Here is a 23,602-nt window from a genome sequence, read left to right on the forward strand (position 1 = left end):
CCAGTGTGCACCATTAGACCACATGATCCTGGAGATCCTTCTGGAACGAAGGATCAGGAAAATTCATTTGAACACTGTTTGTAAATATTACGATCACATTTTATGTTTTCACATTTATATTATACATTGCCATTAGTGCCTTAAATGCTTCCTATTATGATGTTAATACTTTAATTTAAAAATTGTAACTATTTATTTTATTCTAAAATTTATTTTGAATCGCAACAATACAACAGATATAATAATGCAATTTAAAATGGCAAAATACAAAATGTGATCGAAATCTGTCGAATAGTTCTGGTGGATCGAATTTGGAAATAGACGCGTTTTCAAAATTCTATTGTTTAGAACTATACAGCCGATTTCACTCAAATTTTCTATTCTGCCATTTAAATTTGCATGAAGCATGCATGATTTAATGATTTAAAATTGCCATTTAATTTTGCATTTATTTTCTGCCATTTAAATTCATGAATTAACCACATTTCAAAATGAGTTTAATTGATGATACTGAGTCTTTATGTAACGTCTTGTGGGACTACTTTGTGCAGCGAGGGTTACTTTGTGCAAATTCGAATTTGGCACTTTTCAAGTGCTGCTATTCAGTATTACGTTTTTTTCACGTTAAAAATGTGTGGAATTTGAAGATAGAAGTCTCCTCTATTACTACAAAATTTTTTTTCGAATTTTAAAACAATCTCAGAGTGTGTTTTGTTTATCCAATGTCAACAACTTTCCGAGAACGTCGGACATCGAAAAGTGTGCGTGGAAACTTTAGCTGTGAAATGCAAAGACGTTGATAAAACAATTGTAGTAAGTGCAAAATTCTTTATTTATGTATTAATAAACAATTATATCATGTTAGCGTTAAAATGTTTTGAAAATTAATAACAAATAAACGGAAAATGAAAAAAAATGCACTGTGGGGCTACTTCGTGCAAAGTTTCATTCGTTTTTTTTCGAGAGAAAAATGGTCAGACGTTATAAAAAAAATACCTGGAACGAGAAACTACCGTGATTACACTTTAGATAAGCTGCAACAATGTTTGCAAGCAGTTGCTGGTGGTATGTCGATTGCAGAAGTTTCTCGGAAGTACAAAATCCACTGAAATACTATCTCTAATAAAATTCACAAGAAGCGCGTGAAACGTGCTGGTAAACTAATATTTTTCTTCTACAAAGATTTTTCAATGAATTAATCAAACGATTTAACACACAAAAATATATTTTATAGGACATCAGAGGATTTTGACAGAAACTGAACAGCAAATTCTGTCATGTTCATTCAAGCATGTTATGTTCAAATTTATCAATATTATAAATGTTAATGAATATGTAATAATTATTATTTTTGAAATTTCATCCATTTCAATGTTCAAAAATGTATATGGTTTCCTTTTGTTTAAATTCAAATGTTTTGAAATAAACATTCTTTTTAAGAAAAAATTCTTTATAAAAAATGGTTTTTTAACGCTGAAAATTATTTTCAAACTAATATCTTTACCATATCTTGATGTTTTTGTTATTCAAAATGTCAACAATTAACTTTTTTAACAATTTTATATCACTATTTTACTAAATACATGATTATTAAACTGAATTCCTATCGCTGCCCAAAGTAGCCCCACTTGGGGACTACTTTGTGCAAGGTATGTTTTGACTTATTATTTGTAAATATTACATGCAAATAATGCCAATATTGATCAAATTCACTCGTCTGAGTCCAGTTATGAATATAATATCGATAAATTTTACTAAAGTTTGAATTTAACATAGTTTTTTTTACATGTCAAAGTTCAAAAACTGCGAAATCCTGCACAAACGGTAGCGTTTAGAAAGCATTTTATCTCGTTACAATATCTCCAAATTATATTAAAAATGGATATTTTCTTTTCCTTCTTTAGAAGAGAAAAGATACTATTCGTCCGTTTGGAGTTGAACAGAGTGGAAACGAAATAATTCTCGAAGCTGATGAAACGGCAATTGCAGTAAAAATATTCAAGAAGTCGTTCATTTCTTCTATAGCCGATGTCGCAGCGTCAAATTCCATGAAAGAAAAATTGATAAAGCTGATGATATTTCTTCTGAATTTATTTGGATTTCTGTATTTTACTTATGATTACGCGATACAATATCTTACTTACGAAACTACTTCAATGCAGATAATAGAAAGACCATTCACCATAGATCGGCCAGCAATAACTCTATGCGATGCAAATCGGTAAGTAATACATATGTTACGGTTAAAGTGATAAATCCGGTTATTATTAATACTAACCGGTAAAAATTAATAATAACCGTTTACTTTGGTCAAAGTGAGAATTAAAAAGGGGAGATATCTGTATCGTGATCTGTGACAGAATAATTGCCAACTCTTAGCAACTTCCGGGCAGGCAAGAGAAAGTAAAAAAAGAAAAAAAAAATCACAGAACGGGACTAGCTCGAGGGGTACAAATCGTAGCCAACCCAACTACATGTTTTTTTTAAATATTTTTTTTAATAATTTTTTTAACTTAGTTTTTCTAGTTTAAAATCAATTTGGCGCCATAGCGATTGCAGTTGGCGCAAAACATGTTGATGTTTACCAAAAGAAGCGGTTTCACTCAAATTTTGTAATTTTCCATGTAACAATAAAATTTTTAAAACTACAGAAAAAGTTTTATGCTTCACAATTAAATTTTCAATTATTAAATAAAATAATAAAAAATAATAAATATTTACCTAAATAATTTCTTTTTTTTTCTTCATAAAATTATCTTTGGAGAAACGAATTTTATAACCGTGAGTAAAAAATTTTCAATTCACTTAAAAACTTCCCAAGATAAGAGAAAGTACATAAAAAGTAAAATCAACGTTAGGAAATCCAAGCTTTGTATCATTCTCGTGACCAATCAATCGGGACTGTTTTTCCCAGATAGCGGCTACCCCCTATATTTTTGGGGTCGAAAATCTGAATCCATCGAAAAACAGACATGTTTATTCAGAGAAAGTGCGTTTTTATGTCTGATTTCGTAACTTAAAATATCGTCTGCTTTTATTAATTAACATATTTGAGATCTCCCCCTTGAACCATTAAGATTGAGTCAAAAGTCATTAGTTAGATCACTACATTAGATCAAAAGTATTCAGAGTGGTCCGTTTTTTATTTTGCTCACCGTACATATAGGTAATAGTCTGCTAAGTCATGCTAATCGACTGAAAGGAAAAGAAATTTCCGTAGATTTAACATCGACCAGGCATCTTTTGCCGGCAAAATTTCAAGTTTATGTGAAATCTTTCTTTTCAAATTAATTTTAAAACCAAGTTAACAGTTAACTATCTGGTAGTAGGCACTTTTATGACCGTTTTCTTGAAAATTAACCGATTGCCCGGACTTTACGGACACACCCGGACATATTCTCGATTGTTTTAGATCTTCTACATTATATGAATGGCTATGGTTCTAATTTGTAGAGATCAGTAAAATTCTTAGTTGTTAACTTTAACCTTTATAATGATAAATTCTTGACTTCCTTTGAAGGCGAAGTAGGAGACATGTTTGCACAGAACAGCCGCATAAGTGTGTTTTTCTCAATTCCGAAGAAGAGTTATGTAGCAAGCATGACAAATATTGCAACTTAGATGACATATACTTAGGCGTAAGTTTTACGCACGTATTTCTACTAAATAATGAATTTATATTGTAATTTATTATGTTTGATGCAAAAAGTAATTTTTAGCTCAATGCACCGCACATCATAAGTAAAAACAAGTGTAGAATTTACAGATTTATTGCTTTATATATGCAAGATGTTTAAGAGTACATAATTTCTTTTATTATTTTTTCATATCCCTTAATTACCGCATGGAAAAAAATGTTATTGTAAAGTACTAGTTGTAGTAAAATAAAATAAAAGAACAAGCAAACAAAAAATTCTCTTAGTGTTTCTTGTGAATACGAAAAAAACCATTGAAAGTATTTGATGGCTTTTGTTCATAGAGTATCACATTCATAGTTAATTACACCAAGATTTATTTATTCATATAATTTTTCACGAAACTATTGTAAATTTTATTATTTTTTGTCAAATAAAATAATATAAATAATGCTTCGTCATTTTATTTCAGGTTTTTAAAGATAATCCTGTATGCGACGATAGTTGTTATGATTGGCAAAGAACAATTACTGAATTTGAAGATTTTATAACTCATCTAAACGATAATAATATCTTGCACTTATTCGGGGATAAAAGGTACGTATAAATTAATGTGTGGAGGGTTTTAAAATATATTAAGAACCTAATGTGACAAAATGACGTGATGCATTAAAAAATAACCGACATCTGTGTCTTCCTTTTTTTTTTTCCTAATTTTTTTTTTGGAAAGAACTTAAATAGTGTGCAACTGCTGAAAAGCCTCATACGAAATGATTTTGTAGTTAGAAACTTTTACCAGCTGAAATAGCATCACTTACAGAATATTTCATTACTTATAAAGATAGCTTCAATAAAAAAAAATGCTCTTTTTAGATACCAGACTATTTTTTTACACTATTTTTATTAATTCGAAAAAACTAGGTTCGACTTCTAAAAATTTCATTTCTAAAAATTTAAATGCTTCACAAAAGATGTTTCATATACACTTCGCTTCTTTTTCAATCAACTTATAGTTACATTAGTCATTATTCACTGAAAAATATACAACAAAGATTCAAATTAAAAGATGAATTTCGAAACAAATTTCAAACAGCAATAAAAATCGAAACTAAATATTTCAATACTTAGCCAATTGAAATATTTCATTACTTATAAATATATCTTCATTAAAAAAAATATCTGCTTTTCAACATTCATGCGTTTTGAGAAACCGGGTCCGACTTCTAACAAAAGGCTGGATTATTCTGCTCTGTTGACGTTAAAATTAAAAACACATTGAACTGTGCTCAAATTGAATAGGAAGAAGATATTTAATGGCAATCACATATACTATTTACAATTAAAGAGAAAAATTAATACAAGATAAACTTCATTTCCTTTTTCTAAAGATTAAACAATATTCAAACTATCTTTTTCTCAGTAGTATGATTTGCTTTTAAGAAGGAAGCAATATGTACAATGATTAAGTTAAGCACGAATTTTCTAATATCCTAAGAACGTTTCTTGTAATTTGGAAAAATAATGCAGTTTAGGAAAAAACATCATATTTTTAATGGCAAAAATACAGGTTGAGTATGCTTAATTTTTTATACTCGTATGGGGAGTTTTCAAAATCACCGAAAATATGTCACATTTGAAAGGTACTTTAACTCAAGAGAAAGCTTTTATTTCCTACTATTTTTAAAGTAAGATGTAAATGGAATTATGGACACATATTTCTATTTACATTGTTTGATTTTTACTTACATCGTTTGATATTGATATTGTTATTGTTTTATTTATTTTGATCAAATTTATCAGGTTGAGTAAGAATATCAGTAAACAATTAAACAATTAAAAAAAACAGGAAATATATATATATATATATATATATATATATATATATATATATATATATATATTATATATATATATATATATATATATATATATATATATATATATATATATATATATATATATATATATATATATATATATATATATATATATATATATATATATATATATATATATATATATTATATATATATATTATATATTATATATATTATATATTATATATTATATATTATATATAACACCGAAATCTGGAGAATGTCAACATTCACGTAGTCACTTGGTATATGTCCGAAATATTTGCTAAATACCTTTATTTCTGACTCTCACCGGTGAATGTCAACAATCACATAGTCGCTTTGGTGAATGTCCGAAATATTTGCTATATCCAATTTTATATTAATTTGTTGGTTAATATTATTATATTTATTTGATATATTTATATTTATTCTATATTTTAATACTTACTGACGATAGATTAGAAGAAACATCAGTGTTTGGAGTATCGGGTAAATGTATACCGGGCAGTGGCGCTTAACCTTAAAAAAACATCAGTGTAGGGTATACCGGGCAGTGGCACTTAACCTTAAAAAAACATCAGTGTAGGGTTAAAATATCGAATAAATGTAATTATATCCACGAATAAATTCATATCAAATCGAATGTAATAAATATTTCGAACATTCACCAAAGCATATCTGTGATTGTCGACATACACCGGTGAGGGTCCGAATGTACAAGAATATAATGAAATATTCAATCTTTCACTGACGTATTTGGTGTTTGTCGGTGAAAGTCAACAACCACCGATATCGATCTCGCCGTGACATAAATATATATATATATATATATATATATATATATATATATATATATATATATATATATATATATATATATATATATATATATATATATATATATATATATATATATATATATATATATATATATATCATGTACTCTTAGATATACTAGAGCTATTTCATTTATTTTTGTACGATTGAAGAACATACAAGCTTCACCTGGTACCATTTACCGACAATGATGGAGAATCTGCAATTTGTCTATCCTATGGACTGAAATCTGATGTCGAAGTTGTTACAAAATTCTACAATAGAGCAGTTGTTCGCAGAGATTTAAATAAGGATAATTGGCAAAATGAGACTAAAGTTGTAACTACGAAAGGTAAGTAAACAGATGCTCCGTATAAATTATGTAAGTGAAAGCCGATTAAATTAACGTTGTTTTAACTTATTCCCAGCTGACTTTTCTTTCGCTTGTTAGCAAGTTCCATTATCTTTGGGAAATAAATCCCTGAAATGTGCTTTATAACGTTTGGAACACAGTATGTTCGTTTACATAATCGAGTGCAAAGGTTACTGTTTTTATTTTAAAAGGGGAAACACTTTTAGCTCCTTTTCTAAACCATTATTCCATTCTAAATTGGTAATCTAAACTGTGCAATAATTTGAATTAAAGTAATGTACGTACCAAGTAAAACAAAAATATTCCGTAGCGGGATTCTCTTGTCCCCGTAAGATTGTCCGAAAACCGTTTTTTTAAAGAGGTAATACTCTTATCTCATTTTTTAAAACATTATTTCAACTCTGAATTGATAAATCTTACATGTATAATCATTCGAATTAAAGTGATGAGTCTAGTAATAATAATATTCAAAACTGATTCTCACTACCTGCAAGCTTGCCTGAAGACGGTTTTTCTTAAAGGTGTAACACTTTATACTTAGCTTATTTTCTTATGCACTATTCAACTCTTAATTTATTGATCTAACCTGTGCAATCATTCGAATTTAAGTATTGAGTCAAGTAAAACAAAAATATTTAAAGATATAATTTATATTGAACTAGGCATGTAAAAATTTCTAGCTAAAGTCCTCAATAAATTATGTTGATAAAATTTTGAGTGTATCTTAAAACACCAAAAATGGTGGCACGTAAGTCAAAGTTTCAATTCGCAAAAGCGGTAAATTAAAACAACATCAATAACTTCTTGGTACTTCATAACAACAGGAGAATGCTCTTTTGGTGCAAAGTTGCAGCCACTATTCTTTGTATTCAGTAAAACTAAAACAAATTCTTTGATAGTAACATAAGATACACATACGAATCAATAAAGTTAATTTTACGATGCAATTTAAAGCCAGAATTAACTTAAGATTAATGTGTACATATTTAATATATCTTAAAATAAAATTAGCTTGTTAAACAAACGTAAGCGTTGCACAAGGAGAATATTAAGATGAATTCAAACTAGGCTTATTAAAACCGATGTGGATAGAAATTATTCGTTATAAAATCATTTAATAAAGTTCATAAAAAGTTAAAAATTAAAACATAATTATCCCTATTAAACAAATAAAAACATAATCCATATTTTATAGGTGAACTTTTTCTGTAGGTGTATAGCAACTTAGAAGGCAACAACAAACTATCGCAAACTCGCATTCAAATTTCTACAAGCATGCACAGTGGGCCAGCATCCAAGGTTTCGTGGCCAAAATGAATATCTCGATAAAATTTATTTCAAAATTTTGGGAGGGGGGGGGGTTATTTAGGGGTGTTTATGTGCAGATCAATTGAATTCATAGTTGAAATTTCGAAATACACTAATAATACCCAAAAAAACAAAATGTCGGCTGAAATATGGCGAGCAAAAACAAAAATAATAATATAGTAAGTTTAAATAATTAAATATAGCAATGAAAATATAATAATTTTCGTAATTTCATATTAAAAATTTAAAGCAAATTATATTTCCGAAGTAATATTTCAAAATTACGCAAATTAATTACAAAATAAAGCGAAAACATGAAACAAAAAAACATAATTTTTGTTTTTCGGTATATTTAGTCCACCTTTGCAACACGGGCAAAATGGGGCAGGTTTTTTCGAAAGAAGAAACATCAAAGAAGGCAACAAAAAAAAGTTTAGCTAATTACCACGTGGAACTTTTTGGAACTAAGTTTCGAAAGTGATTTATACATTGTAAAATGCGAAATGATAAGATATAAACTATAAGTTTGTCAAGAGTATTAGCTAATCGAACAAATTGAAAAATTGTACTATGATTTCAGACTAATTTCTCTGATAAAAATGTAACAGTAAGGTGAAATTCCTGTATATATTTCTGAAATAAAAATTTAAAAGTTACATTTAAAATTTTTTTTTTAACATATTTTTCATTACATTGTACTCTTGTCGGTCCAAAAAGTAAATAATAACGTTTAGAATGATTATGAATACTTAATTTGGGCTATATTAAAACTGCCCACACATATTTTAGTTGAAAATTTAATTTTTGACTTGAGGCCAAAGATCATGGTCTTCTGGCCTACGGTGCATGCGCATGGTGTGAATGCACGTGAGACAGGTGTAAGCACTTTAGGTGTTTAGATTTAAATGACACATTTTAAATTGCATATGAGAACTTGATTTGGTATTAGCCTGAAATATAGTGTTCTTTCCCCCAATTTTTTAGTTGTACAACATTGTACTCAGAGAGATATTACACAACAGCTTTTACTTACTTATCCTGTAAGACTTCTAAATTGAATATGCAGCAAATGGTATGAAATCTAAAATGGAAATGTTCTTTCTTTCTCAGATATTGTTTTCGTCTTACATATAAAGCTGGATGAATACATTGATCCTTTGGCCAAGCCGGCCATTTATCTTACAATACACGATTCTAGAAAGCTTGTGAATCCTTTTAGGCATGGTTTAAGGCTTGGATTACCGGGATATCATCTTCTTCAAATAACTGAATATGTGAGTATGATTTACAAAGTACAATCTCCAAACTATGGTTTTATAATTTTTAGAATGATGAAAATTGGAGTTTTTCTATAATTTTTACAGTACTTTAAATTAAGTCTACTTTTTTTAATAATGGCCACATCAGTTAATGCATCAGCTCCAATTAAAAAAAACACCTTTAAAGAATTAAAGAAGTTTTAAATATCATTTTCACCCAGTACCGCACTGTTAGAAAGTTTTCAGAAAAAATGGTTAAAGGACAATTTATTTAGTGGTTATTTTAGCATATTCAAACGAAACATCAAATAACTATTGATAAGATAATATTTTAACTGTAAATTGTTAGAAAAACAATTTATTAATTGCTTTCACCTAATACTGTTAAGCAAACAGAATTTTATCGCATCAAATAGGACTACCTAGTGAAGCAAATTTTTGATCCTTGCAGCGGAGAACATATTATAACCAATCTGGCAATCTCATAATCTACAGAATCGGGGTTCAAGTCCTATCGTTCTCACCACAATATTTCCTCCATTCTCTTCAACACATGAAGAATTTCCAATGCCTGTTATCTAACTCTAATGCCCATTACCTAACGAAAAGCTTAGCTCCAATTTCCTGTTAAATGTTTTTTGTATGGATGTGAAATCAGGGAAGTTGCAAATAGTTAAAAAACTGTACTGTTTTGTATTCATAGTTTTTTAACCATACTAGTTGTAAACAGTTTGAAAATCGTAACTGTGTAAGATGTTCTTAACCGTTAACTTTAAGATCAAATGTATGGACAAACAGCTGTTGGTTATTTTATCGTAATTTTAGAATAAAAATTCCAACAGCGAGCAAAAGAATCGCAGCTTCCCATCTAAATATCTTTTATAATCTAGATCTTGTCAAAAATTATACCTAATTTTAATTCAAATGATATATTTTGTTATAAGATTTGTATTAAATGTATCTTATGTCACAAAATATTTTACAATATTATATGAGGGGAACAGAAATGTCAAATAGATTTTGCTTTTGGTGAAGCAAAATGCTTCCTGAATAGAATAAAAAGATCTAGGTGTAGCATATTTCTATTTTTACATTAACGTATATAACTCACAACTTTTGACTATTACCATCAAATTGCTAACCAAATTTTTTAATTAGATCGAGCAACATCTCTTACCCGACCCTTATGATACAAATTGCTCAGTGTTGAATAAAGGAACTTCAGATGAATTTTTTGATATCATGGTAAGTTCCTGTTTTATTGCTGTTATTGCATGACGTGATTTATTGTAAAGTATCAAGTACTCCGATTCGACCTATCAGTAAAAAAATATCAATTTCAAAGAAAAAGGAGATAGAATTATACAGTTTATTGCTCTGTTTTGGAATCAGATTTTCTTCTTCAGATTTCAAAATTAGTTGAAATATAAATTAATATAATTAAACTATTATTAAATGTTTTTCTGCACGTAATCCATTCGAAACAAATCTACACGTGTGACAATAGCTTTTTTTTCTGTTGGTGGCTCATTGTTCGTGAAAAATGTTAATTTGAAATTATATTTTGTTTTTGTTCCTATCAGTGCAACCTATTGACGAGCAATAAAATTAAATCTTAAGTTTATGTTAAGATTTAATGATGGTGAGTTAAGATGTATTTAAATTACCTGGTTTGCGAAGCAGAACCCAGTAATTGTACAATGCTCAAAAAAGATATCTCTCTGATTAACTTCCGATCCTAATGATCAGATTTTTCCGTACTAAGAGTCAATCTTAAGGGTTCCTGGGGTTGACTTCAAATATGCTAATTAATTAGTGCCAACAATTAATTAAGTTACAAATTCAGACAAAAAACGTGCTTTCTCTAAATAAGCATATATTGTTTTACATATTTGGATTACATATTACAGACAAAATTTCGAAAGGATTTGGTCATAAATTAAGGGGCTAAGAAGCTATACGTGTTTGGCGATAAAAAACAACCTAGCAAAATATAATCAAATTTCATAGTGAATGGCTTATTTTTGGGTCAGTTATCTCTACTTTTGTAGTTTTTCCTTAATTCATGATTGCCAGTGTACTATTAGTAGACTTTTTTAGTTATGTGTTTGTTATTACGGAATTTTTCTGCACTCACGATGCAACGAGCTTACGCTGTAGTGTCTATTTTTGTCCGGATGTCAGGAATCGTTCTAAAAAGTTGACTATATAACATTTCTTTCATTGATGTTTTATCATGTATATTTTATTTAGGATTGCATAGAGAGTTGCAACTTTAATCTTCATATGGAGCAGTACGGATGTGCACCTCGTTCAATAAGCATAAGTCATATGGCGAAATTGTGCAAGAAATGTAAGATTCAATATTTTGCGAAATGTGTCTATGATACCATATTTATATTAGCACCCTCTACCGTATAAACATGGCTTATTCAAAATCTGTACAATTTTCACTTCCCTTTAACAAAACCGTTCAATGTAAAATGCTCCAAGCAAACTGTTTATTAAATCTATGAAATAACTACTATTTTTATTCTTTGAGAATTTCTAGTAAAACTTTAGGTTTAATGCTATATATGGGCTGACACGATTTAATGGGAAAAATAATGTAAAATATTATAACTGTAGAAAATACAATTAGTGAGGAATGAGTATTCAGTCATTGTCAGAAATTGAACCCGGGAAACCTGATCTCCAGGTCAATTTGCTACGCTATTTTTACGGCTTTTTAGCTGTGTTTTAACCTTTTTATACCCGCAAACGATTTTAAAATCAGATTAAAAATGCTGAGACAACCTAAGAATAAGGAATCAATTTTTGCAAATTATTTGGAAGTTCGTATTTTAACAAAAATCACGTGATTTCGTGATAAAATGACTGTAAACAATAACGAATTACATTTTTGAAGCACAATGAATGTGAAATTCATTTTTATGAATTCGTTAAGTCAATAAGTATTAAGAGAAGAAGGGAAAAAATGGAAGCGTTACGTGATATTTAAGGAAAATTTCGTCAAATAATTCAAGATTCAGAGAAAATTTTATGAATTTCCTATTTATTGTGGATAACTGAGAATAGTTTGATTGTATTTTTTTCTCATAGTTTTAGAGCAACGGTTTGTGTAAACGTATTGCTACCAGTAGCCTCAGAGTTGTGTAACAAAAATATTTCTAAACCATTTTTTCTGTTTTGTCTTTCGTATGCAAGATTTCATTACAGGAGCCACAATTATTGATTATAAGCTACATAAAAATAATATTATAATATACAATATCAAAATTTCTTCTTGTAGAGTGACAATATTTTACTCATGTGTAAATGTTGTTTGGCAAACTTAACTCAAACTTGATTTTGTAATAATTCAGAAGTATTTACGTACCACCTATTGAAAAAACTACTGATTTTAAGTAAACATTTACCTTCACTTTGAAGATAATCTTCCCTTTTCAAACAAATGACATTTTTTGCTTTCAAAATTTTTTGGTGTTCAATTTAACAAGGGAAGGATAATATTTTGGTCGCAATGCTACATTGAACTACAACACTATTAATTTTTTTTAACTGTCGAATATTAGTAAAGTATTTAAGTTGCTTAATATCTACTCGTAATACATTTCTTTAAACATATATTGATATTTATTTTGTTACCAAACTCAAACTTTATGTTTCTTAATTTGAGTAATTAGCACTTACTGAAAGATGCTATATATCTATTTGTATTTATCTTTTCGAATAGACTTTTGGCAATCTAAGAGATTCGTTGTTTTCAACTTATTTATAAATTCTGCACTATAATAAAGGGTTTCTCAAATTTGAGCAAAAATGTGTCAAAATTGTTTCGGAACAAATAATAGTCGAATTCGAAAATCGTACGTAACCATATGATCATTTTTGTGCAGAATGCATAGATTAAAATATGATGTGGAGGAAGAAATGTGTTAGAGAGATTGATGTTTGTCGGTTGACCAAGATTCGTTCGTCGAACCCAGGACCACCGGGTTCGTTGTAGGATGCTCTAACCAACAGACCTGGTTAAAATAGGAAGCTTTATACGAGGGTTGCAAATTAAATAGTGGTAACTGAACCTTGAAACTCACAGAAGGGCGGACATGCGCAAATGGGATATGGGAGGGGTGAGGTGGCGCTGTTGTCTATGCATAGAGTACAAAAAACAGTCGATCTGCTTAGAAGGGTAGTTGTGAGGCGTTAAAGTGAAGAGTTTCGTTTCCATCGCTCTAAAGCATGTTTTCAAAAGGTGATCAGCGGTCGTGGCTCAAAATCGAGGTTGCCCGTGGCAAAAAGGAAACAGAATGCTCTCGAGGATTAGTGGAAGCCTGTGGAGCAAATGCTTTACCGTATAGGACATTAGCACGATGGGTTCAAGCATCTCGTCTTTTTTCGTCATTAAGACTTTTGAAAACATGCTTTAGAGCGATGGAAACGAAACTCCTCACTTTAACGCCACACAACAACTACCCTTCTAAGCATATTGACTGTTTTTTGCACTCTACACATCGACAACAGCGCCACCTTACCACTTCTATATCCTGTTTGCGCATGCCCGCCCTTCTGTGAGTTTCAATGTTAAGTTGCCACTATTTAATTTACAACCCTCGTATAATGACAGCCGCAATGACACATCATATCATATTTTCCATTCATTTAAATGTTTTTTTTAAAGATATAGCGAAATAAGCAAAGAATAAAATTAAAATTACCGATTTCCTGAAAGCTATAGGGACAATATTTTTGAAATTGCAACTCTTTGTATCTTTGAAATTGGAAATACAGCGCTACGATACGTCATTGCGGTGGCCACTATATAAAGCTTCTAATTCTCCCTGAACTGGGGTGCACAACTATGGTATTTAGAGCAACCTACTACGAACCCTGATGAGCCCTGTCCATGGTTCAAATCAAGCTCACCACCAACGGACATCTCTCTCTCACGCATTTTCTCATTCACAAAACTTTTGAAACAATGCATTTTGCTGAAAATATTGAGTATATGCTGCTTCAATTTCGAATACTGTTACATGGAGCTTTCAAATTCGACTATTATTTGTTTGGAAGCTTTTTTTTTGCACATTTTAGCTCAATTTTGAGAAATCCTTTCTTACAGTGGGGCTCTATTACGTGCTGATGAAACGGATTTCAATTTCGGAATGATGTCCTTAAACTATTCAAAAGTCCTGGGAGCTTATGAACTATTCTGCGTTTAAAAACCAATATGGATGCACTTGAATCTCTATTAATTATTATAATATCATATTTTCAACACAATGATGCTCCTCAAAATGTCAAAAGATACACAAGCTGAAAAACAGCAATTTAACATTATCTGTCTATATTAAAAAAGAAAAGCAAAACAAAAAAAAAACAATTATATTATATCATTTGTAAACACTTATCACCAGTAAAGCGTTTTAACAAACTTATTTTGACCAACATTTCGGTAATAAAAGTTAAAACTAAAAATATTATCTGCAAAATAAATCCAGAGTTATCGTTTTAGAGCAAAGCTTGTTCATTTTTTATTCAGAAATATGTCGTTTATTTTACGGAAAAAATAAGTTTTTTTTCTAAATAAAAAAAAAACTTTGATGTTTGCTGTGAAGTCTAAATGCATAACTTTTGTTGCACTCATTCTTAGACTGCTAGTTGTTCTCTTAGGCTATTTGTCAATACTGGTAAGCCTATTTTAAGGGAGAGAGATGAGCTTTTTGTTCCTACAATGACGCTATCTATGGCTGAGAATTCGACTTCCACCACAGACATACATCACAACCTGCTTTAAAAGGAGGACACAGTCACTCATCATCCATCTATCCGCAGATCGTAATTTTTGAACTCAACTAGAGCACGATCAATCTCCGATCCAGTATCCCCAGAGGTCAGGACTCGAAAAGGGCCGCCCGTCCTCGGCGGTCAAAAATTCCACGCGGACAACGAATTTCTCGAATCCGACGTCCGCGCGGACGGCCATTGATGTTCGTTAATGTTCGTGATACATTTTCAATTTTTGTTATCTTACAAGAGTCTAGCTCCTCACTTCTAAAATGACCCTATAATATAGAAATACAGCAACATACTGCGCATGGTGGAATTGATGTTTTTTTTTTTTTGCCTGGGAGTACTGAAGCGGTTGAAAAAGGTTTTTCAGCAATGAACTTAAAAAAAAAAAAAAAAAAACCTCACACATTACGTACTGGTCTTAAACAAGAAGCGTTAAACGCAATTATGAACATCTACCTAAATGGAAAACACCTTTCAGATTTCTGTGCCGAAACCTCTGTAAATCATTGACTTGATTGTGGAACTGGCAAACGTCATATTTAATTCATTTAAAAAACGCAGTACCCTCGGATAAATTGACATTCCAGATAACTTGACCTTTGTCATTTAAATTATTTCATAAAAGAAATACTAGGTTACTATTAGTAACCTAGTATTTCTTTTATTACTGTATAATGTAATCCTAGTATTTGTAATCCTAGTAACTACTAATTCATTGTGCAATTTAGATAAATGTTTGTGATAAGTAAGAGAAAATTATATTTTTATTTATTTAGAAGCGACGCGTTAGTTTCAAAGGAGGACGGATACATTGTTGGACAAGCCGTCCTCTGGGACGGTTAAAATTTCTGAGTTTTTTCGAGCCCTGCCAGAGGTATTCATTTGTTATGGGAACTCGGAGAACTTTGTCACCCCGGCAGATTTATAGTGCATCAGTCATCATTTTGTACACAGGGAGTTTGGCCGGCAGGGATCGAAATCACGTTTTCCAATATAATCACGTAACTCCCTTACATTGCTACGTTTATATCAAGCTGTTCCTACATGCAAAAAAAAAAAAAACAAAACAAACAAACTTTGTTTTTATGATCATTTTAGAGTTCATCGGATGTTTTGGCATTATGCTGATTTAGTGTATCTGAACTGTATTTTTTTCTAAAAACAAATATCATCATCACTATGAATAAATTGTGATAATCATAAATAATCAAAAATAAATTCTTTATAATCATAAAGTTGTAAATAATAATCACCCTATATTTATGTATGGCATTTTTTTAAAATATATTTCCTCTCTTATTTGGTACTTTGCTTTGTTATTGTTGTTAATTTACGTCGCACTAGAGCTGCACAATGGGCTATTGGCGACGGTCTGGGAAACATCCCGGAGGATGATCGGAAGACATGCCATCACAATTTTGATCCTCTGCGGAGGGGATGACACACCTGCTTCGGTAGCCCGACGACCTGCGCGCGAAGTCGAGCACTTTACGGTAGCACAGAGGACCAATACCGCACACCCTCGGTCCCTACGCAGACTGATCCAAGTGGTCACCCACACGCGCACTGACCGTAGCCAGTGATGCTTGACTTCGGTGATCTGCTGGGAACCGTGTCTTAATGATCAGTCCACTGCGGGACTGGCACTTTGCATAATTTATTGTCTTTTAAACTTTTCGAGATTCAAAATTTTCCTACAGTTTTCCTGAAAATATTTTTCACTGTTGTAAGGAGTAAAATAAATAGAAAGGTTAATTACTCCCATTTTAATTGTTAATTTACTTTAACTCGCGAAGCTAAAATGTGGCATAAACTAATAATTTTGAAAACTATATTTTCTAAAAATGAGTAAACATTTTAACATCTCGCATTGCTTACATATTAGCCATCTTACAAACATTTAGCATCGAAGTAAATAAACATGTAAGCATTTAATTTTTAATAAATTGAGCGTGCAATTTTAAGATTTCAATAGACAAGCATTTAAAGCACATTCTCTTTAATACTACTACTGTAATGTAATTTTTAATACTTTGTTTAGCTGAAAGACTCTTAGAACGAAATCGAAATATTTGCTTGAGAAAGTGCAGCAATAATCCATGCGTGTGAGTAATTTTCATATTGAATATTTTTCTAATTTAGAAAAAAAATCTCTGCTTGAAAGACTGGTAAAAATGAAAGTTTGACTTGGATTTTATGATGTAATTTTTAAGTCAGATATAACTTCTGATTAAGAAAAGAGTGTGAAAATCCGGACATATTATTCTTTCACGATATGTAAATGCAGCATAACCGATTATGGTTGTGCAATTAACTCCTATCTTTCTGTCTATCTCCAATTAAACTTGTGTTTCCAAAGCAAGTTAAGTTCAATATGAATTGTAAAAAATTCTGGATCAAATTAAGCTATTAAGTATTGGAACTTTGGCGTCATCATCCGTAAAGTTCATTTTACCGAAGAAGAAATTATTTTCCTTAAATTATTATACAGTAATATTTGATTGACAGTGGTTTTATTGTAATTATTACTGCAAACATTACGGTATAACAGACGTTTTGTGCAGTAACATGTGCCCGTAAAAATATCGATTTTATGGTAAAAAGTACCGGCACCCTGAGTGCCGGTATTTTTTATAGTAATTTGATCCGGGATTTTTTTATGGGGTGTTTTATGCATTTTAAATTAATGTATGATTTATAAATAGAAAAGAAGTTGAAAAAAACATAAAAATGAAGTTTTAATAGCCAAATTATTGCGTCTTCTGCAGTCACAGCCACCAGACTTTTCGAAATAGATTATATTGAAAAAACTCTGTGGAATTTTACGAACTTTAGAATGTCTAATAATCGTTAGTAGCGATAAATTGCCTTAAAACAGACGGTAAAATCAATAAAATTTGATAGCTGTTTGATTTAATTTTTGAGGTCGCAACTTTCATCTAATAGTCACTCCATAATCCGTACAAAAACTTAAAAATAACAATGCATTTATAATTTAAGGAACACATTTAAAATTTGTGAAAAATTCTTGTTCATAATGTGTTAAATAAATATATATATATAAATTAAATTGAAATAATAATATTTTTAGAAAAGAAATAAAACTTTTAAACAATATGCACTGTCTTTGGGATGTGTTTTAAAATGTTGTTATATTATTTTAAAAGAGATTTTTGTGCAAACATTTTATAGTGTCAGCTCCTGATTTTCTTACAGTGCATAATTTTATTCTGAAAAAATTTAACCAACAGATAAAAATAATGAAAAAAATAATCCAAGAAACGATAAAGTAGAAAAGAAGTGAAGCCACACCCTTCAAGGAAATCATCAGATTTTGTGGTCCAAGATCAAGATCAAACTATCATAATTGAATGAGTCATTTTTAATCATAATCATAAAATTGAACAATTTAAATAATGTATTGTTACGCAACAAACAGTTCGATACATTTTTAACTCAAACCATTCTCTTTAAAGCGTAATAAATTTTAATTTCTCTTTTAGTTTGATTAGATGTAGTAAATGGCTTAAGAGCATTACTACGTTTTTTCAGCATCAATTTCATACTTGTTCAACAGTTCGATCATATTTTTTTTCCTTTTCAAACCTAGACTCACAATTTCACGTGCTTCACAAATATACTAAATTGATTTTAATATACTTTTTACACAAAACTTTGATGTCAATTTAATTTTGTGCATATATTTGTCATATCTAAAACGAAAATTCAATTTATTCTCAAAAACTCACGATTTATTTTTTTTTATAAAACTATTGTTTGATGAAAGATAACGAGTTTATTGAAGGATTTTTAGATTTTATTAAAAACAGATATTGAAACAGATATCTGATATTAAAGTTGCCTTGATAACTCCTATCCAAAATTGTTAAATCACAAACTCGTATTTCAATTTCCGTGTTAGTAAATAAACTTGAAAATTTAAAATAAAAATATGTATTAGTAAAATTCTTTACAATCTCAATGAACATATCTACTCTGTAATAATAAATTAAAAAAAAAGTGTCATAAAATTTTGTTTTAAAAATCTACATTTGATGCGAAAGATTTTTTTCTGTGAATGTATTTTTTATGTATATTCTTCATTATACAAAGTTTTTAAGTTTAGGCATAATAAATGGTATTAATAAATAAACTTAAAAATTTAGAAATAAAAAATATGTATTAATCCTTTATAATCTCAATAAACATATTGACTCTGTGATAATAAATGTTAAAAAAATGTAATAAAAAAGTTAAAAAAAACAAATAATCTACGTTTATTTGATACGAAATATTTCTATTCAGCGAATAATTTTTTGAAAAATATATTCCTCATTATACAAAGTGTTTAATTCAATATACATATATATATATTTTTTATTGTCTCGACATTAGTGTATCAAAACTAGAAATGTTGTGGCTGGAGAGCGGAAATTTACTGTTAGCATTTTAATTTTTGTGTCAAATTTTTTAAATAAAATTTCAAAAATTATTTTACAGGTCTCGATCGTTCAAATACAAGCACTTAGAGAATATAAATGATGAAGTAAGCTATTTCATTCTGACTCAGTTAATAAGTATTATTCATATCATAAGTATTAAAAATACACTGCTGGCAACACCCTGAAGGAAGCATGCAAATAACATGCTTGCAACAGGCATTAGCGGAGGTGAGATATGCAAATGATTAGAATTTCAGCGCCGACGCACATTACGCGCACCTGTGGCTCCACTTCAAAGCGCTATTTAAGGCTTGGAGATTTCGACGATTTCAAGTTCGTCAATTGTGTTTTTCTTGTGGCTTTTTCAAAAAACGATCAATTATGCCTCGTAGAAAACAGCGATCATCTTTTGATCAAGTATCCGAGTTCGACAGAGGAAGGATAGTGGCCTACCGAGATTGTGGAATATCTTTCAGGGAAATCAGTAGTCGTGTTGGACGAAACCAAACAACTGTAATGCGGATATGTGATCGTCGGATGCAGGAGGGTACGACGGACCGACGTGTTCGATTGCATCCACCTCAGTGCATCACTTCACGTGATGACAGGCGAATTGTGCGCATGGCAGTGACTGATCGCTTAGTCACATCACTAACCATAGCACAGCACATTCAGTCTGTAACGCATCATCCAGTGTCTGCTCGTACCACACGACCCTCGACGCAGAACCATAGACGTCTCCGCCGCGAATTCTCCCTCTTAAGAATTAAAAATATGTAAAAACAATTAATAAAAATTTGCTACGGAGTTGAGATTTTTTGACAAATCCCACTTGCAAACTGCTGATATTATTTTGAAGAAAAAAATTAAGATACTATAACAAAAATGAGAATCCTTCATTCAGTTTCAAAACAAAAAAATCTTTAGGAGAATATATTAAGGAAGATCAAAGTCCGGATAACAAAGTTCTAACAAACAAACTAACTTAGATTAGAAATTTTGCTGAGTCTTTGAGAGATGAGTTGAGAACGTAATATTAAATATTACAACCATTAACACATGATTATTGTTTTCTTTGACGTTAGAACATGTTTTCCGATTGTTTTTTTTCTATAATTAGCTCAAAAATGCTATTAAAGTACAAATAAAAAAATAATGATATACTAATAATGTAAGTTATATTATGATCTGATATATATAGATGCGAGAAATTAAATAGAATCACTTTAGCTGAAACCATTTCACAGTTAATTCATTTTACAATCATAAGTCTATTGAGAGAAATGCAATTTTGTATTTCCATTTTGTTGCATGCAAAATTAATTTTCCATATTAAATATTTTAGGACTCTTTTGTTGATTATCATGAAAGAAAATTTTTGTACCCTGGATTATATAATGTGTAAGTTTTCCCGAAGTTTATAAAAATGTATTTATAATTCCATTGTTCAAAGCTTTACATTTGTTTTTATAATCAGTTCAACATCCATTTAATATATTATTTATTTTGAAAGTAAATAAAAAAATTCGCAGATGTTGGTTATGAAGTTTTCTGCAAACATAAGAGGAACACAAAATTACAAGCATAACATCTTTGTATTTAATAAACATCTAAAGGTAAAGCGAAAAAAATTATAAAAAAAAAATATACAATTTTCAAAGTATAAAATATTTAAATTTTTATGCTATTTCATTTTTTATGTCACTTCTTTAATTTAATTTATTGTCAAGTGACACTTAGCTCTTCTTAAAAAACATTAAAATTTTTTTTTATTTAGTTTAATAATATTTAAAGTCATTCCTTAATTATGTAAGAGAATTTTTATAAATAATTACGATGGAAACAAGTACTAATGTTGCATGGAATTTTTAAGAAAATATTAGAACTTTTGTATCCTTAATGGGTGGCCTACATATATTGCCTTTTTACCAAACATTTTGAAGCGTAGAGGTAGTGGGCTTCAATAATTCTCTGTTACTCTGCGGATGTATGTTTGTACCGTACCATTCTTAGTTGTGTAAGCTGTTCTTCTGTACGTGGCGTCTTATCTTTAGGCTGGTAAGACAGCTTTGTATTGAGCATACAAGCCCATGTGTAGTTCAGCCGAGTAATATGCAATGATAAAACAATTATATATTAAATCTAATTCAGAAATAGAACTTACATCGAACGTGCAATCAGTTAAAACTTTTCCAACATAGTAAGTAAATCGAGTGGTTAAATTTTCTCAGAAAATGTAATGATGTGTCTCTAATGTCATGAGAAACTGATCAGTTTCACGTTACTAGGATCTTTTAATATTTAAATATATTGTCTTAGATATATTAGCCGATATAAACCCCCCAAGGTCAATTTTTTTTCTTCTCAATCTAGCAGACGTCGTGTAGATCAGTGATCTCCAATGTGCGGGCTGCAGACCTATACTGGTGAGTGGTTCAGATGGTGAAGGGTCGCACAATGAACATTAAATTATTTCTATTTTATTTATTGTGACGGATTACTCTCGGGTTTGTACAACTTTCCATGAACGAGAGATAAACCGGAGAGGTGTCTTCTAAAGCCGCACCAATACCGCGCATGTTATTGTATTTTACTTTGAGGCATGTTTTAACACAATTAAATATAAAATTATTAGATCAGAGTAGTCTAACATATAAACAATCAATGCTTACTCCCCCCTCCCTCTCAACAAGGTCATGTAAAAATTATGAAAGGTTGACCGGTCCGCGGCTGTAGGTTGAGGAATACTGATGCAATTCTTTGCATTAATCCTTAGCTTTACTGCTCTGTTTATATATTTTGGAAGAACCATTTCAATATTCACTTTCTAAATTCAATATATTTCTTTTTCTAGTACTCGATTCGTATATATAGCAGTATCATTCAAGCGTGCAAAGGCCAGAATTATCACCTTTGTTCCAAAAATGGAGGTAAGTGAAATTTATTTTAAATATAAAATTTAGTTATGCATAAAAAATTTAATTTATAATTGAATTATTAATTATTAACTCATTTAGTTATTAATTATTAAGTAAATTAATTATTAATAATTTAGTAATTTAATTATTAATTATTAAGTAATTTAAGTATTAATAATTTAGTTATTTAATTATTAATTATTTAGTAATTTAACTACTAATTATTAATTATTAAAGATCACTGACAACATCATTTACTGTCTACTATAATATGAATGCATATAATTATTTTTATATATATTTATTTTCTAAATATTTTCAGCCTATCGACTTGTTTAGCAACATTGGTGGATTCTTGGGAATTTGGATTGGTTCCTCTATCATATCCGTGTCCGATTTCTTATATAAACTGTCTGAATATGTCTACATTTACACTATAAAGCTTGTTAAAAGATTGAAAGCAAGAATTGAGCAGCCATAACAGCATGCAAAACTGATCAGGTGAATTATTTTTACCACTTTTGATTGACTATGTTCAAACAATCAAATAGTTTCGATAATAACAGTATTTCTTGCCACTATTAAGCATTATTAAGTAGTTTAAGCTTATTTTTACTAGCATAACAAATGTCTTATGCTTTAAGAAATTTTTTTTTTAAATGCCTTTCCATAATAGCATTTTTTTTGCCTTCAAGGAAATATTTTTTATTTGAATTGCAGCATTATTTTTTACACTGAAACTATAGTTAGAAAAATAAAGAAAATAAGCGATAGTCATACCCTCTTTAAATTCAATCAAAATATTTTGTTTTGTTTTTCTTCCTAATTTGTTCCAATTCGTTGTTTTTTTGTTAAAATATGTATAGAATTATTATTATCTTCACTTATTATTTTGAAAGATCCAAACTGCTATATTACAGCAATTAAACGTTTGACATTAGGCGACAGAAATAGAAAAATACATTATACAGCGATGAAATCCATGAAATGTTCTTCATGATATTTATGACTTCAGCACAAAGTTAATTAAAACTACAGGTAAATTTATATATTATCGTTTGGTGATTTCATTATTTTGGTCTGTTTTATATTATTATAATTTGATATTTATTATTTTAAAGCAAGTTTTTTAAAATACTTTTGGTTTATGATGTAATGTATATTACATTTGTCAATAAACTTTGAAGCAAATTATG

General features: G+C 29.7%; 1 protein-coding gene across 1 annotated transcript in view; it reads left to right on the forward strand.

Moving 5' to 3' along the window:
* LOC107454508 (uncharacterized) overlaps window positions 1–23,183 on the forward strand; it is a 29,106-nt gene extending 5,923 nt beyond the window's left edge. Inside the window, exons 6-17 of the mRNA XM_043055570.3 lie at window positions 1,905–2,221; window positions 3,521–3,638; window positions 4,108–4,232; window positions 6,484–6,662; window positions 9,102–9,265; window positions 10,409–10,495; window positions 11,504–11,603; window positions 17,088–17,151; window positions 19,547–19,592; window positions 20,834–20,889; window positions 22,343–22,418; window positions 22,729–23,183. Coding sequence (XP_042911504.3) covers window positions 1,905–2,221; window positions 3,521–3,638; window positions 4,108–4,232; window positions 6,484–6,662; window positions 9,102–9,265; window positions 10,409–10,495; window positions 11,504–11,603; window positions 17,088–17,151; window positions 19,547–19,592; window positions 20,834–20,889; window positions 22,343–22,418; window positions 22,729–22,887 — 1,491 coding nt within the window. The 3' untranslated portion in view covers window positions 22,888–23,183. The remainder of the gene's footprint in view (window positions 1–1,904; window positions 2,222–3,520; window positions 3,639–4,107; window positions 4,233–6,483; window positions 6,663–9,101; window positions 9,266–10,408; window positions 10,496–11,503; window positions 11,604–17,087; window positions 17,152–19,546; window positions 19,593–20,833; window positions 20,890–22,342; window positions 22,419–22,728) is intronic.
* Window positions 23,184–23,602: the final 419 nt, after the last annotated feature.

This window comes from Parasteatoda tepidariorum, chromosome 7, assembly GCF_982258835.1.
Source record: "Parasteatoda tepidariorum strain Cologne lab strain chromosome 7, Ptep-v5.0, whole genome shotgun sequence".
In the NCBI taxonomy this organism is placed as follows: Eukaryota; Metazoa; Arthropoda; class Arachnida; order Araneae; family Theridiidae; genus Parasteatoda; species Parasteatoda tepidariorum.